Here is an 18,412-nt window from a genome sequence, read left to right as displayed (position 1 = left end):
GTACTAACCCAACAATTACTTTAATGTCCCTGCAACTTTTTGTGAAACTCTTTGAAGCTCTATCTAGCAAGTTTCAACATTACTGCTGTTAAGATTTGTAAATAAATCTGTAGATTCTGTAGATTCTATTTCTCCTCAATAATGAAATTCAGTTATTTGGTAAAAAAATTCACATGCTGTCCCACTTATTTTGTTTCTTGGTTCATAGTGATTAAGCACAAGTAATTTGTGGGGGATACAGTGCATGGTATGGAAATCTGTTTTAAGAACGCTTTCTTCAAACAAAAACACTTTACTTATGCTTGAAACCAATGTAATTCTTCTTCTTTGCAGTGCTGCAAAAATATTAGGGCATTTGCCAACAAAATGGAGATAACTTTATTTATAGTAAATTTAAAAGTTATACACTATGGGGCACATATATTTAGCTCGAGTGAAGGAAAAGAATAAAAAATACTACGAATTTCGAAGTATTTTTTTGGCTACTTCGACCATCGAATTGGCTACTTCGACTACGACTTCAACTTTGAATCCAACATTTCGAAGTAAAAATCGTTCGACTATTCGATAGTCGAAGTACTGTCTCTTTAAAAAAAACTTTGACCACCTACTTCGCCACCAAAAACCTACCGAGCATCAATGTTAGCCTATGGGGAAGGTCCCCATAGGCTTTCTAGCCAATTTGTGATCGAAGGAAAATCGTTTGATCGATGGATTAAAATCCTTCGAATCGTTCGATTCGAAGGATTTAATCGCTCGATCGAAGGATTTAATCGTTCGATCATTTGATCGAACGAATAACGCTAAATCCTTCGACTTCGATATTCGTAGTCGAAGGATTTAACTTCGATGGTGGGGTTAATTAACCCTCGATATTCGACCCTAAGTAAATGTGCCCCCAAATATTAGGGATGCACCTAAACCAAATTCCTGGCCGAACTGAATCCGAATCCAAAAAATCAAGTGACTTTTTATCACGCAAAGAAGAAAGTCAAAAATGCTTTAACGCCACACTCAGCATGCGGTTCTCTTTCCCCTAGTTTCCCTAATTTACATATACGAATTAGGGTTCGGATTTAGTTTGGTATTTAGCTGAAACTTTCACGATGGATTTGGTTGAATCCTAAATTAGTAGATTCCTACTTGATATCCTACTATTTCCTGCCATTAGTGATGGGTGAATTTGCAGAGTTTCGCTTCACCAAAAAATTCTCGAATTTCCAAATTTCCGATTTTTGGACGCCGGCATCCGTTTTTGGCGAAATTGCGCTGGTGTCCAAAAAAATGTTCGCTGGCGAACTTTCACTCCAGTTTCGCAAATTTATCCGCCGGCGGCGAATCACAGGAATTTGCCACGAATTTGCGCCTGGCGAATAAATTAGCCTTTCACTACCTGGCATGCCTCTGCATTAGTGATGGGCGAAATTCATGAAACGGCGAAAAATTCGCAGAACAGCGCCGGCGTCTCGTTTTTGACGCCATCGTCCCTTTTTCTGGAATTTTTTTTTTGATGCCGGCGAATTTTTGCCGCGAATTTTTGCGGGCGTTTCGCGAATTTATTCGCTGGCGGCGAATCGCGCAAATTCGCAGCGAATTCGCGCCTGGCGAATAAATTCGCCCATCACTACTCTGCATCCTTCCATCCCCTTCAATGCACTGACCTGGGTAGCATGGCACAAATGTTGTACAAGCAACACCATGTCATCTACCTTTCTTGCCTGCTTCTGTCCAGAGCAATGTAAACTAAAAATGATATTCATATTTTATCAATGCAATAAACATTAATACTATAATGCCAAGGTACATCATTTAAAACCATGCATCAATTAAAATATATTAAAATGGTATTACTGTAGCTTTTATTTTTTTAATTTTAGTTTTCAGGGACCATTGCCTATAGATGTATAGAAGACACTTTAATTTGGTAGTATGGAAGCACCAGGCTTAAATCTGAGCAGGATAACTATTTCAAAAGGTTGAAAATAATACCTGAACATGATCTAGAAATTTGTTTTACAGGTATTTATCTGTTATGCAGAATGCTCAGGACCTGGTATTTTCTGGATAACAGATCTTTCCATAATTTGGCTCTTCATACCTTAAGTCTACTAGAAAATCATGTAACCATTAAATAAACACAATAGACTGGCTTTGCTTCCAATAAGGATTAATTATATCTTAGTTGGGATCAATTACAAAGTACTGATTTATTATTACAGAGAAAAATAAGTAATTTTTAAAAATGTGGATTATTTGGATAAAATGGAGTCTATGGGTGACGGCCTTCCTGTAATTCGTAGCTTACTGCATAATGGGTTTCAAGATAACGGATACCATACCTGTATAAAGACCTAAACATACATTTTAGGCGCACAAATATCTACTGTATGTGTTTTGAAGCTGGTGCACATTTCAGCACAATTCTTTTGACAAGGTTTGGTTGAATAGCATCTTGTATATGTTAAATTAGAGTAGACATATGTAATTAACGATTAGCATTTCACATTTGAGATTAATTACTTTACATATAAGGTACATCATTTAGATTATATACATGTACCTGTATTTGACACATTCAACACCTTCATTCTACAAGAGATTTTAAACAAGAATGTATCATTCTGATAAAGACTTGGTTGTTTTACAAGCTGCCTATGTTATATACTGTAAGTGTACTTACATATCATAATTCCATAATTAACCATACAAAATTATTTATTCCTCTCAAAGATGCATCTGTTTTTATTACACATGTACTAATGTTTTCAAAGCCAATTACAAAACATATTATGTAGACTATAGATTGTTTTGATTTGTAGTAGCATAAATAACCTTTTCCAAACTTCTAGCCTTTGCCTGTAAGACCTGATTGTAGAATTAATTGATATTGATTAAACAAGGGTTGTGTGTGGTTTAAACTTGCTGGATAGATCCTGAGATATAGTGATAGGCTGTCTATTCTTGTCCTTTTACTTGATGAAAGTAAATCATTTGATGGTTTTTCAGTATTCCAGTGGGACCCATCAGAGATTTGCCAATGATATGGCTAGTATATGGTGAATATAATGGCATATCTTACAAAAATCAAGATTGATTGTTACAACTATTACAGAATTTTGGAAAGGTCTTTTACTGTTTTATTACAAAAAAAACACATGTACACATACAAGAAAAACATAAACAAGAATAACTGCAATATAGGTATAGGGACCTACTATCCGGAATGCTTGGGACCTGGGGTTTTCCAGATAAGGGAACTGTAATTTGGGTCACCATTAAGTCTGCTAACAAAACCTAAAAGGATTGTTTTGTCGCCAATATGGATCTATGCAGCTGAGTTACCCTAATGTACAGTTTTATTATTACAGATATAAAAGAAATCATTCAAAAACATTTTTAAATATTTGCTTAAAATGTATTCTCTGGTAAATGGCTCTCCTGTACTTGGGAGCGAACGAACTGACAAATTAAAAACAGACCTTATTTAAACAAACTTATCTGGGATAGGATGAATCAGTGCACTGAAAATATTTATATCACTAACAGTGATGGGCGAATTTGCGCCGTTTCGCTTCGCCGAAAAATTCGCGAATTTCGCGAAACGGCGAAAAATTCGCGAAACGGCGCCGGCGTCTCGTTTTTGACGCCGGCGCCCGTTTTTGACGCCGGCGCCCGTTTTCCCGACGCCGGCGCCCGTTTTTGACGCCGGCGTCCGTTTTTCGAAAAAAAATTTTGACGCCGGCGAATTTTTTTCCGCGAATTTTCGCGGGAGTTTCGCGAATTTATTCGCTGGCGGCGAATCGCGCAAATTCGCCGCGAATTCGCGCCTGCCGAATAAATTCGCCCATCACTAATCACTAAAACTAATATAGTTGTAACAAATAATATCAGCTAAACTACAATTAAATATTAGTTTGGAGCAATCCTAGTAACTCTACCCTTGACATCCATTACATGGATTTGTATAGTTTGAAATGGGTCTCTCTCCAACAATAAACATTATATTATGCCTATGCTATATGCATATTCTGCATATATTCTGCATATGTATACATTATTCATAGGTTTAAGCAAAACAAAGGCATGGCATTTACTAATAGATTGTATGCATACTATCGGGCAGTATTGTCGATTAGTGATGGGCGAATTTATTCGGCAGGCGCGAATTCGCGGCAAATTTTGCGCGATTCGCCGCCAGAGAATAAATTCACGAAACACCCGCGAAAATTCGCCCGAAAAAATTCGCCGACGTCGGAAAAATACGACCGCCGACGTCAAAAACGGCCGCCGGCATCAAAAAACAGCCGCCGGCTTCAAAAAACGGGCGCCGTTGTCAAAAACGAGACTCACGAAATTCACAAATTTTCCTGCGAAGCAAAACAGCGCAAATTCACCCATCACTATTGTCTATAGACTGAAGAAAAAAGCACATAATCACAAATGATCCCCTAATAATTTAACCTGCTTTCAGGATTAGATGTAAAGAAATACATGACTCTGGATGCTAAAGTTTTCAAGTATTTAAAAAAATAATGACCTTCTAAAACTAGACAGCGGGTAAAAGGCGTGGAACAGTTATTTGGCATGCAACCAATTAGCCCATTACCAATACTCCAGAATCCATAATCACACTTTTTTTTAGTGCATCGTTCGATCAAACTATTTGCGGTAAATCCTTCTACTTCGATATTCGAAGTCGAAGGATTTGCTTTCGGCAGTCGAATATCGAGGGTTAATTAACCCTCGATATTCGACCATATGTAAATCTGTCAATGAATAAGTGCCTGTGGGCGCGAAACGCGTAAGGCGGAGCATCAATTGGTCTGTATGCCTACTTTTTAATATTTATGTTGAATAAAGAGTGACTTTTTAACTTTGAGAGAATGATTTGGAATATGTCTTTGATTTTTGACTTGGGTGCCCTTTGGAGTTGGGGGCTATATTCCAGTATCTTTTGGCCCTTTTTTGACAGGCCCTTATAGATTGCAGCAGCTGAATAGTAATTTATGTAAATCTGCGCCTTAGAGTTTGTGAGTTTAATGGTGGTTGCAAAAAACCATTAAAATGTTGATTCTATAACCTAAGTTTGCTACATGCCGCTTCTCAAGATTTTTTTTCTCATACTATTTCTGATGCTCTCTGTTATTGATGGGCGAATTTGCGCCGTTTTGCAGAAAAATTAGCGAAATTCGCGCAACGGCGTACAATTCGCGCAACGGCGCCGGCGTCCGTTTTTTCCGACGCCGGCGAAATTCGCGCCTGGCGAATAAATTCGCCCATCACTATTCTCTGTTATTTGAAATGGATGTTTAATAAATATGATTCATGAATAGTGTGTAGTATTTTGTTCTTAAATCAGTTTTTTTATTTAACAACTTATTTGTGACTTTATCAACAATAAAATACTAGGGAGGCTATAGGCAGACTTCTGCTATTACTGTCTGATTCCAGGATTCAGCAGTCTGAAATTTGTAATGCACTAAAAACTATTCTACCACTAAAAACTATTCTATCACTTTATTTGCAAAGATTAAGGGGGTTATTTATCAGCCTATTATTAAGTGTTGAAAACCCGAAACGCGTAAGCCGCAGGACACAATCAATTTTGCTCTGTTTTGACAATTTGGTACAAGACTGCCTTCTTTTGAGTGCCTGCTCCAGATTCATCTTTTCGTTTGTCCGCTCCCTATGCTGAGGGCTCAGGGCAGTGCACCTGGACCACTTCCCTAATGTGATGAGTAAACTCTTTTTCTGTGTGGAGACCCTCTCTATGTTTTACTGGTTATTTATCAAGTTCTGAATTTATCTCAGTATTTCTAAGATAAAAATCTGAGCAACTCCGATTCCTGAATGGGCCTTATTTATCATTTGAAAAAATATGTTCGGGCAAAGTTTTCTGACTTTTTGGCCCAAAATCCGGATATCAGTACTGAGAGCAACGCAGACACTGGGACCTTCCCCATTGACTAATACACAACCCCGAGAGCTTTGGGATGCCGGGTTTTCGGATTCAGAGTTTTCATACCATCGGACTTTAATGAATTCTGAAAGATTTTTTTTAAGGTGCAAAAAATCCGAATTTAATAAATAACCCCCTAGATGTATTCAAGGTATCCTAATTTTGTTAAGCTTCACTTGCTTCTGTTTTTACCAAAATAGTTTTTGTATTTGTTTATTTGTTTTAATCCCTTTCCCATCACATTCTTGCATTGCCTACACGATGAGGACATTAAAAATACTTATATTAATCTGATGTTGAATTTGAAATGGAAAAATAGCCTTTTACTATGACAGTCACTTGCTTTTCAACATACTGTTGTAATCCTGCATCTAAATCTCTTTCTCCAGACATAAAGAACAATATATTGATAGCAGCTTTTAAAGTCTTTGCAAAAATGATACAACTTTCACAACAGATGTTGTTTAGCACTGTCAATTTTAATGCCAACCATTGACTGTGCACAATAAAACGTCCATGATCCCCAACATAGATAGCACACATTGTTCAATACAAATTGTGAAGCTCACTTAAATGTCTATTGTTATCCTGATCCTTTTACCTCTTGCCTCCGGGCTCAGCATGTATTCAGGTGTTGAATATAAAAAAGAAAATCTTATTTTGAGCATCCAAAAGAAGCGAGTATTGCCTGCTTAAAGAAAACTTATGACAATACGCCTTTCCTTACCAAGGTTACCAAAAGTGTGGGTGGTTCTAATTTTTAACCATCATCGCTACAGGAGTACTTTGTGTACTGTGTGCTCATTATCTGTAAAAAGGTTTATGGTGTTTAAATTTGTCACTATGAATCCACTGTCATCTCATAAATACAAAAACAATAGCAAATTAAAAAATGGAACTTTATATATAAATAGGTAAGACTTGTAAACATTTAAATAAATGTAAAGTAATATGTTTTGAGACACAATCTGAAATAAGATGAAAAAAATATAGGGAACTTTCAGTTTGCAGATACAGGAACCTGCTATGCAGAATGCTCGGGACCTGGGGGTTTCCAGATAATGTGTCTTTCCATAATATCGATCTTCGTAATTTAAGCCTACTAAAAAATCTATTAAACATTAAGGGGGCGATTCACCAAGGGTTGAATATCGAGGGTTAGTTAACCCTCGATATTCGACTGGGAATTAAAATCCTTCGACTTCGAATATCGAAGTCTAAGGATTTTACCGAAATCGTTCGATCGAACGATTAAATCCTTCGAATTGAACAATTCGAAGGATTTTAATCCAACGATTGAAGGATTATCCTTCGACCAAAAAAACTTAGGCAAGCCTATGGGGACCTTCCCCATAGGCTAACATTGAGCTCGGTAGGTTTTAGATGGCGAACTAGGGGGTCGAAGGTTTTTCTTAAAGAGACAGTACTTCGACTATCGAATGGTCGAATAGTCGAGGGTTTTTTTGTTCGAATCCTTCGATTCGAAGTCGAAGTCGTAGTCGAAGGTCGAAAGTAGCCCAAAAAACACTTCGAAATTCAAAGTTTTTTTACTTCGAATCCTTCACTCGAAGTTAGTGAATCGGCCCCTAAATAAACTTAATAGGATAAATTTGCCTCCAATAAGGATTACTGATATCTAAATTGGGATCAAGTACAAGGTAATCTGATATTACAACAGAGAAATAATTTTTTAGAAATGTAATTATTTGATTAAAATTTAGTCTATGTGAGATGGCCTTCCTTAATTTCTGGATAATGGGTTTCCGGATAACGGATCCTATACCTATGTCATGAAGAGCTAAGGCTTCAATTTGTACATCGAATGATTATATGTCTTTCTCAGCTTTCAGAGAGGAGTTAATTTGGGAAATTATGTTGATTTAGAATTGCACAAAAGTTATGGAATCAGCTAGTTAATTGCCACTATGCCAGCAGTTGTGCTCTGTTTCCTTCAGCTCATTTTAGTGCTTAATAATGTGTTCCCTTGAGTTGTTTGACCACTTAATACTAGCCTAAGGGGTAGGTGCTTTTCTTAACCCAGTAGTGATAATGAGACTCTTCACTACATGGTGAAGATGATGGATATATTCAAATACAGCTGATGTAAGAAGAAGCTTGCTTAAATAATATTTGTTCAATTATTGTGAGACCCTAGTTTGTTTCAAATTTATTTAAAGCACTGTATAACTTACTGGCAAATTATAAAATTAAATGATGATGATGTTGATTATGATCTAGGAAGTGAGTAATCAAATGACCCTAAGCAGGCTCAGTAGAGCTCAGCACTGACATTCAAACTTTCGACTTGGTAAGTTATGGTAAGAAGGTCTATTCAGCAAGTAAAACTTATAAAAATAGGGTAGCTGATTCCTTGCCTGTATTTACAAAGTGAGTGACTGATTTACCTATATGCAAAATCAAGATTTTACATTGTCTCTTTTGTCTCTGTGAAGATGGGAAGAATCCACAATCACTGTGAGGTGACAGGAAGCAAGACTTGCAGGGGAAGAGGAGGTGCTAGAAGGAGAATCATGCAGAGAGGAATGATTCTGTAAGGTGCCTGATATCAATGAATTTGTACAGTAAATAAGTGGTTGGAAATTGAGCCCTTTCAGAGCGCAGAAACAATTGGAGCTCTTCTCAGGGCTCTGAAGATCAAAGTGTGCTCTTTTTCAAGGCACATAAACCTAAAGGAAATCAGAAGAAATTGCCAGCCAGGCGGTGTTAGGATCCTTCAAATGAAGTACTGGCACACAATAGCTTTGCAAAGGGGTGATTCCCCAACTTTTGTTTGACGTTATAAACACTTAGGGGAATCGCCCCTTTGCAAAGCTATTGTGTGCCAGTACTTCGTTTGAAGAATCCTTTACTCGTGGGGAGAGCCGTATCCCCCAAGGACTGAGCACCTAGCAACAACTACTAAGGGGGGCCAAGGTGTGCAGGCGAGTTTGGTCTATTCAGCCAGTGGGTGTTACCCATGGATCAAATAAGATGAATGCCTGTGCAAAGTAATTTTTGCCTGTATGTTTATAATTTTCCTGACTGTATGTATTTACCCTTTCCTGCAAATAAACCTCTCCACTCTGCATCTGCGGAATGTGGCCAGTCCATGGGTAACCTTTGTGGGCACCCAGCTAAAGTGCAGGAGTGATATTCCCCACCACCCCCAGAGGATACAGCTATTTTTGTATCCTTATCCAGTTGATGAACCTCTGGAGTAATGTCAATTCTGGTTTTGCCCTTGGTAGGGAAGATAAGTTGATTCATTGCGGATCAGGCAGCGGGTCTGGGTAGGGAGGCATAGTGGGGTGTTGGTCCAGATTGCTGATCAGCTGGTCTAGTTTGGGCATGCATCGGCTCAACTGAACCACACAAGATTCTACCTTGTGCTTTATAACAATGGTTATAAAATAGCTTAGTGCAAGAAAGGATAGACATTAGGGCTTTTTATAGGGTGTGTGTTGGTGTTTGCATGATCTTAAGCCTGACTTTGTACTTGTTAATAGCACATAAGGCCCAAGATATCAATTACAAGTCATTTGCTAAAGTACTTGTGACATCTCCTTGGGCAAATCTCTTAGAAAGGAATATCTTTCTATCTTTCTATCACAAAATAAGATAAGGCCAGAGAAGATCATATATTACAATAGGGACAAATTGTCAACTACAATGCATAACCTTTTATAATCTTCTTATGTCCCAGCATGCATAAAATTCCATTAGCATCTCTTGCAAGGATTATACAGCAGTGAGTTACATGTCCAATTAAAAAACAAGCAAAAAAAGCTCAATGTACACTGCAGTGTTTCATGGATTAACACAGTTGTACCTGTACCTATTCATTATTCATAATGTAGGAAATGAGTACATCAAGGTGGTACAAAGTAGAGTAAGGTAGAACCAATTAGAAATTTGTTTTATAAGGTTGATGACAAGTTGGAAAATTAAAGCAAAGACCTGTTTGGCTGCTAAGTGCAACTGGCAGGGCCAGAACTAGGGGTAGACAGAGTAGGCACCTTCCTAGGGCGCAATCATAAGGGGCGCACTTTTAAGGGGATTTTTTTTTGATTTTTTAATTTTTTGTTAATAAACCCTGGTTTAATTGTATATAGATTTAATACACTGACCGGCCATGTTTGTGTGATTTTTTTATTTGAAGACTGTAGCGCTGCGGTTCTGGCAACGCTCCCCACCCCCTCTTACTTGCTGACATTGGAGTCTCCTGCACTCCTTCATAATGCGCATGCGATGTAGGAGGCGTGCCAACGTCAACATCACGCAACGTTGAAACAGAAGTGGGCAGCAGAGAGAGGCAGATTGCTGGCCTGGCGCATTGGTGTTCCACACATCGAAGAGAGCTACTGCTGCGCACAGAGAAAACCCGACTACTGGGCTTATTTTCTGATGCTGGCTGCTGGCACAGATACAGATCTAGTTCAATATTTTTGCTGTTGGTGCTGGCCTGGCATAAATTTTGGGGGCAATATTTTGCTGGCGCAGATATAAGGCAATATTTGGCTGCTGACTGGCACAGGTACAGATTTGGGGGCAGTATTTTGCCTGCTGGCTGGCAGAGTTATTGGGGGCAATATTTTGGAGGCTAGCACAGGTACAGAATTTGGGGCAACAGTTTGGCTGCTGGCTTGCACTGGTACCGATTTGGGGCAATATTTTCACTGCTGCTGGCACAGGTACGGATTTAGGGGCAATATTTTGGCTCCTGGCACAGGTACAGATTTGGGGGCAGTATTTTGCCTGCTGACTGGCAGAGGTACAGGTTGAGGGGCAATATTTGACTGCTGTTGGCACAGATTTGGGGGCAATATTTTGGAGATTGGCACTGATTTGGGGCAATATTTTGACTGCTGCAGGCACAGGTACCAATTTGGGGGGAATATTTTGTCTGCTGTTGGCACAGATTTGGGGGGCAATATTTGGGCTGCTGCTCTAACACAGGCACAGATTTGAGGGGCAATATTTTGGTTGCTGTTGGCACAGATGTGGAGGCAATATTTTAGCTGCTGTTAGCACAGATACAAATTTGGGGCTATATTTTGGCTGCTGCTGGCATAGGTACACAGATAATTGGGGCCAGTATGATGGATTTTTAGCCGCTGCTGGCATAGATACACATTGGAGGTAATAATATGATGGATTTTGCTGTTGGCACAGGTACATATAGCCATATGATATGGTGCTGGCACTAATAAATGGGGGCAATGTAGAAGGGGGCTAATTTTATGTGGCTGATTGATAGCAGCTGGCACATTTATTAAGTCTATCTGGTTATCTGGGCCTCAGGTAATGCAATATAGTGACTGTGCTGTGACTGGGGGTTGTTGAGCTTGAGCTGATTAGTGTTATGTCACTGTGTGTGCTGTTATTGGGGGGTGAAGGGATGTTCATAAGAATTCAGTGTGCTTTAGCTGTAAATCATCAGGGTGTCCTCGGACTGGGCCTCAAACCTCACTCCTTGTTGGTTATCAATGTACCATTATTTAATTGAAGGCGAACTACCTCTTTTATTTATTGTACTGTGTGGAACTGTGGCCTGCTATCTGGCATCCATTGCTTACATTGTTTCTAAGAGAGGGAAATTGCATAACTTTTTTCCACAAAACAAGGAAGTAAAAAAAGTTTTCCCCTTCCCACCCCTAATTTGCATATGCAAATTAGGATTTGGATCCGCTTTGGTATTCGGCCGAATCTTTCGCGAATGATTCAGGGGGTTGGCCGAATCCAAAATAGTGGATTCGGTGCATCCCTAGTAACTAGATCAGTTGCAAACTTTACACCTTTTATTATTATGGCCCCTTTGGGGTTGTCCATGGTAATGCTATATCCCAGTACCAATAACTACAATTTTGTACAGTATGGTAGGACAAAAAAAAACACGTGCTGTCAGCACTTCTAACACTAGGACCAATAAAGATCCATTATATATTTTTTCGGGTCAAGTATTCAAACCTGCCCACCATGAGGTAGTCATAAGTGTCCACTGGGTTCCATAGGGATATGCACATTAAACCACCATGCCTAAAACAACCTATGGTTAAATTATTAAAATACATCTGTAAGTGAACATTTTTCCACACGGTCAGCGAAAATGTATTTTTTACCTTGACATACACCAAAACGAAAGTAAGAAAAAGTCACTGTACAAAAGAAAAATTGAATACAAAGTACTGAATTAAGCATATACAGTAATAGCATGTCTTTCTTTTTTTCTTCAATATGGAATTCGTTCCAAAATCTGTCTTAAAGTAAAGTAAACTGTCTATTGCATTCTGCTACCTAGAAATACTAAAATAATCACTATACCAGTACAGTCCTGCTTATAGAGGTAAATTGTGTTATTTAAAAAAAAAAGTCAACACATCTAGATGTTTTAGTACAGATGGCCAAAAAAATTTATAGGAAATTTGAAATTCAACCTATATTATATTTTAAAGCATTTTTGTCCTCAGTGTACTTATTATTACAGTGCAGTATTTATTGACACATACAATCATCTTCAGATCCTATTTTTAGTTAGGAGTTTGGACATGAAGTCATTTCTTACTATTGCAATCTTTATGAAATTCCTTATGGTAGACAATATTTGCACTATATTATACTAAAGTCCCCTAGGAGGACCAACACATTTATGCAATAAAAAATAATAATAAAAGGTATTCCCTGTGTGCATTGACTTCTCTTCACCGTCTCTTTCTCTCTCTATATATGGGTGTGCATGTGTCTGTGTTTGCCCATGGATGTGTCATTTGATTCTGTCTCCCTGTGTATGCATGAAATACAATAGAAAGTAGATTATACTGTGGCTAATGCAAACAATAGAAGACAGCATGAGAAATGAACTCAGTGGCTGTTCACTGGCGTAGAGAAATTTGACTGATATATGGCTTTATGTGCATTTTATGCTGCCTGGATTTCATTCCTGCACCAGTGCATGTGAGCAGAGCTTATTCGAGTATATTATAAACTCCTTATTAGCATGCCTCAATATTGTTTTCCATATGTAAATATGGTATTGCCCTTAGCTTGGTACAATCCCTTATGTATCTGAGCCACTTCGGGAATAAGCATATGACATTTTATATGCATTAATGCATTGTGTGTTCGGTGATGAATAAGTATTTTTGTTTTGACACCGAGAAATTATATTACAATAGAATGCTAATGCCTTTAGCTTCAATTTTGGAAAAGAACTTTAAGATGGAAACTCTCATTATCTTGCCCTCTATACCTTATTATACAATTGCAATGATTATTGAGTCAATTGTTATATCACCTGCATACATTTACATTGACTAACTCTAAAGTTCTACCTTTCTTTATACAGTATGTAATAAGAAAGAAAAATATGCAGAATTTTTATTCATATACAAGCAATTACCAAACTTTCACGACAACAAAGCTGTATTTGGTTTCATTTGTATATAGTGCATTTATGGGGGGGGATTAGTAGCTGGGTACAGAAAAATCATAATGAGTGACTTTTCATATACTGGCATAATGAATTATAACATGGCAGAGAATGCTGTTTGTACTCAGGCGGTTATTAGCGTCTAGTTAATTATGTTCAATCAGGATTTGTTTTTAAGCATTTGCATGCATAAACAGTTTTACTTATAGGGGCATAATGTAGATAAGTGACCAAATGGTGGCAATTTTTAAAAAAAATAGATATTGATTATAGATAATTATTGTTTTTCAGAAACCATACCTAATTTATGGGTTGATAGGTCCCAATTTGAATGCTGTTGTGGCTTAATAATTCTGCTAAGGTTTATGTAAGGTTAACTTTAAATGTTATTCATTTAGGGCAACTGGAATTATGGACTAACCAACAGCAACTTTAATAAAGAGTGCGCCTCCCAGTGGTAGAATAATCAGATGCTGCGCGATGGGGCCAGTCTCCTACTTATAAACACATAAAATATATCTTTAGTCTATATTTCTTGTGTGTCATGTTAAGAGACAAAAAAAAAAAACGATTGGCAACTAATGCCCCATTTCAGTATTGTTTTACATTAATAGCTATAGGATATAGGCTATAGGATATTGGTCTGTTGCTTTCCATTGTTAGCAGCCTTATGATGCTGAAATTGGTTATGTTGCCCAGGCATACCTATTCTGATTCTTATTAATTGCCCTCTTTCCCCCCACCTCTGCCCAGAACACAGCAATGCCTAGCTATAACTGCCTCCCACTCTCTGCCCCCCCCCACTGATGTCCCCCATCTGCCCCCTGCTGGTGTCCCCCACACCTACTTCCCCTACTCCCTGGATGCAAGTAGGAGCTGGGCTGGGGAGATGGGGGATTACTTTGCCCTTAAATATCTATAGAGGAAGCAGGACCCCAGCAACTGCAGGGTCTGCTTCCTCTATAGTTATGCCAGTTGTACTGATACATATACAAATCTAGTATTTTGCACCCTAAGGTAGGACACTGCATGAACACTTGCAGAAGGACAATGTGCAGTATGTTTTGGAAACACAAAAAAAGGGTTTCTGTCCTATGTCATATCTAAACCAAGGCTTTTCTTGGCTTTGAAGTATTTTCTTTTCTTTTATGTATGCATAATTTCAGTGTCCATAATACTTTTTAAGAGGAACTTCATTATGCATTTTGCTTGTATTTTTATTGAGAAAATCTGAGATCCTTTTTTTTCCCTGCTCTGTTGGGTGGAATTATAATTAATTCTCGCTGGATTAGAGACTCTGTTGTGGATTAGTCTATCACTGATGACAGCATACATCATTCCCCCAGTGTAAATTAAAAAAAATAAATAAATAAATCTATGAGCAGCAATTTCCAGTGCTGGATTTGGTAAAGAGAACAGAGTACATAATCACAATAAAATGGAAAAGTTATACTTTAGGAGACAATCACAAGATGTTTAAAACCGTTTTCTATTTCTATTTAAACCTAATATTTCAAATGAACTCAAGGTTTTGAAATTAAAAGGGAAATTCATGTTTCTTTTGCTGTCCGCAATGTTTTCATTTTCAATTCATATTTATTTGTCAACATAATAGTCACATTACCTTTATAACTGCCATCATTTATAGTCAAAATAAATGCCCTCACCTAATAAATAAATAACATAACATAATAAATCATATAATAAATCAGAAATTGCTCAGCCTCAGTCTGCCCTAAATATTTGTACAAATAATGACGTGTTCTTTTATTAGACATGAAGTATGCACTAAACTGTCACACTGCTTCAGCATTGCTAATATTAAACTTAACTGGATGTTTATGTTACCATACCTCAAAATATTTGTCTTGGGATTATCATTATTAAATATGTTCCCTTCAATCTGCTTTACTGAACCACTAAGCTTATTCCTAGAGAAATGAGGATTTAGTTACTGGAACTTAATGGGCATCCACAGAGAAAAGTAACATTTCATAACAGGTTCCTGTTTTATAAAGCGAAATGTGATAAAGGCACAAACTATTGAGAATATGTTTTTCCTTTGCAGAAAAATATTACAATATACCTGCTTAAATAACCTCATTCTCTATCTAGACCACTGCTCAGTCAGTCATGAGGATGGTTATTAGTGCAGAGTTCCGAGGATAAATAGAGGCAAAGAGACTTACAGTAAGGCTTTCCACTGCACAGAATTGTTGGACAAAAGAGGGGGAGAGCAGCAGGGACATTTGATTAATTTATCAAACGGGAGTAAGCATTATAATTTTATGATCAAGCACGAGGCGCAAACAAATGCAACTACATAAATGCATTGCATTATAAACAGAAAATAGGTTATGCTAGAAAGCCAATTATACATTACATATGTTACTGGGAGAACTGTAATTGAAAGGTTTCTTAGAGATTCTTTCACAACCAGGTATGTTTAGCAATTCAGATTTTCTCTTAGTCAGATGAATATCAAAGTAACCATCAGCATGCTGCTGCACCTACACCTTCAAAGACTTTGGTTGACACAATAATTAGAAGCAGTGTGCTTTTCTTTAGTCAGACTAGCATCACTTAGGTGGTAGAATGAAATACAACTAATGTGAGAAAAGCAGAATTCAGAAGCAGAGTCTTTCCCAAAACTGTCCTCAAAACATAATGTTAAATAATCTTTTAATCTCCAGCAGATTTATTTGAATGAATGACCATACGGGCATGGATATACTGTAGCAGCATCTGGGAAGCTACAATCAGTGAAAGTTGAGAACTCTCCATGGTGCTGAAATGCAATAACGTGATGGTTGTAGTACAGTACAGTGAATATTCCAAGCACCTATTACGGAAAAAAAACCATATAGAAAGATGAAATGCAAAAGGCAGCACTTTATACTAACAAAAAGTTACCAGAATATAGAGAAAACATGATACAAGCATGCTGCTTTTCCCATGGATACTTCTACTGCAAAAAATCACATTTCAGGGAAATCTCTCCATAAATACCAACACTGAAATATAACTGCAATTTAGATTTGAATGAATAAGGTAGATAAAAAGTGCAGACTTACGTGTCCCATCGAATCTAGTTGCTATTGTATCTAGGAAGGTGTTCTGGGGTGCTAATAATCCTTTCATAACAGGCATTTTTCCAGCTCAGTGTGTAATTCTCCATCAAAGTTTATAGACAAGGATGTTTTGGGAGAAAGTGCAGTGGGGGAGGGATGAAATGAGGAAGAGGAGGTGGTGGGTGAAGTGGCAGTGTTGCCAAAGTCTGTATCCTGACAGATTCTGTGTCTGGACAGCCTTATAGGTGTGGTTTTGTGCTGTGCACGAGCAGGCAGAGCTGCATGGTCCTAATTCAAAGGAGAAAGGCTTGTTTTTATTCTGAAGCTGCTGAAAGACATTTTTGCTGTGTGTGTGTTGAGCATTACCTTTAACCCCATTTTTTCCAAGCAAGCCATTTTATTGCTTAACTTTTTCAAGCTCATTGTTTGCATTTTTAACCATTTAGTGAGAATAAAGGTTATTACAATTTTATAAATTTGTATTTACTTAAAGGGATACTGTCTTCGAAAAACATGTTTTTTTCAAAATGCATCAGTTAATAGTGCTGCTCCAGTAGAATTCTGCACTGAAATCCATTTCTCAAAAGAGCAAACAGATTTTTTTTTTATATTCAATTTTGAAATCTGACATGGGGCTAGACATTTTGTCAATTTCCCAGCTGCCCCCAGTCATGTGACTTGCACCTGCACTTTAGGAGAGAAATGCTGTTTTGGCAGGCTGCTGTTTTTTCTTCTCAATGTAACTGAATGTGTCTCAGTGGGACATGGGTTTTTACTATTGAGTGTTGTTCTTAGATCTACCAGGCAGCTGTTATCTTGTGTAAGGGAGCTGCTATCTGGTTACCTTCCCATTGTTCTTTTGTTTGGCTGCTGGGGGCGGGAAAGGGAGGGGGGGTGATATCACTCCAACTTGCAGTACAGCAGTAAAGAGTGATTGAAGTTTATCAGAGCACAAGTCACATGACTTGGGGCAGCTGGGAAATTGACAATATGTCTAGCCCCATGTCAGATGTCAAAATTGAATATAAAAAAATCTGTTTGCTCTTTTGAGAAATGGATTTCAGTGCAGAATTCTGCTGGATCAGCACTATTAACTGATTCATTTTGAAAAAAAGTTTTTTCCCATGACAGTATCCCTTTAAGTGCAATATATATAATCCTATTTACAAGTGTTACTCAATTGAACCCATCTTGGGATATACAACCATTTACAAAATATAGCTTGTAGGGAATAAACTTTGAAAATGCAGTCACAAAATTGGTTTCCCATTTTGTTACAGCTGTCTGCTGGGTAATCTCTGTTTTCTCGCATAAGAAGCTCTATAAAACTCTCATTCCTCAATTACAATTTACTCAGTTGCTGGAACTTGTTTGGTTCCAAGTTTAATTATGCTTTGCATTAATGCATATACTTAGCAACTCCCAAATACAGTGCTCCTCTAAAGAGAGTGAGTGGCAGTCAATAATTTTGAATGGTTAAAATGGCACACCTGATGGTTAAACCCTTGATAAATCCTACATTCTATTCCATTGCTGATGGTATTGGTTTCCATAACTTTTGTGCAATTCTAAATCAACATAATTTCCCAAATTGACTCCTCTCTGAAAGCTGAGAAAGACATATAATCATCGGATGTACAAATTGAAGCCTTTGCTCTTCATGACATACTCAAGATATGGGATCCATTATCCAGAAACCTGTTATCCAGAAAGATCAGAATTACAAGAAGGCCATCTTTAGACTCCATTTTATCCAAATAATCCACATTTTTGAAAAAGATTTCCTTTTCTCTGTAATAATAAAAATGTACCTTGTACTTGACCCAAACTAAGATATACATGTAAGTAATCCTAATTGGAAGCAAAACAAGTCTATTGAGTTTATTTCATGTGGAAATTATTTTCTAGTAGCCTTAAGGTACGAAGATCCAAATTTCGGAAAAAAAAACATTATCA

At 37.6% G+C, this 18,412-nt stretch overlaps 1 protein-coding gene across 2 annotated transcripts in view; it reads right to left on the bottom strand.

Moving 5' to 3' along the window:
- The window catches only part of LOC108718920 (potassium voltage-gated channel subfamily H member 8), a 169,593-nt gene extending 152,917 nt beyond the window's left edge, over window positions 1–16,676 (bottom strand). For both annotated transcript variants that reach the window (XM_041565998.1, XM_041565999.1), the window contains exon 1: window positions 16,460–16,676. In XM_041565998.1, coding sequence (XP_041421932.1) covers window positions 16,460–16,535 — 76 coding nt within the window. In that variant the 5' untranslated portion in view covers window positions 16,536–16,676. The remainder of the gene's footprint in view (window positions 1–16,459) is intronic.
- Between the last annotated feature and the right edge of the window lie 1,736 nt (window positions 16,677–18,412).

The sequence above is a fragment of the Xenopus laevis genome, chromosome 6L, assembly GCF_017654675.1.
Source record: "Xenopus laevis strain J_2021 chromosome 6L, Xenopus_laevis_v10.1, whole genome shotgun sequence".
Lineage (NCBI taxonomy): Eukaryota > Metazoa > Chordata > Amphibia > Anura > Pipidae > Xenopus > Xenopus laevis.
Note: the sequence above shows the minus strand (reverse complement) of the source record. Positions and strands in the feature narration are given on the sequence as shown.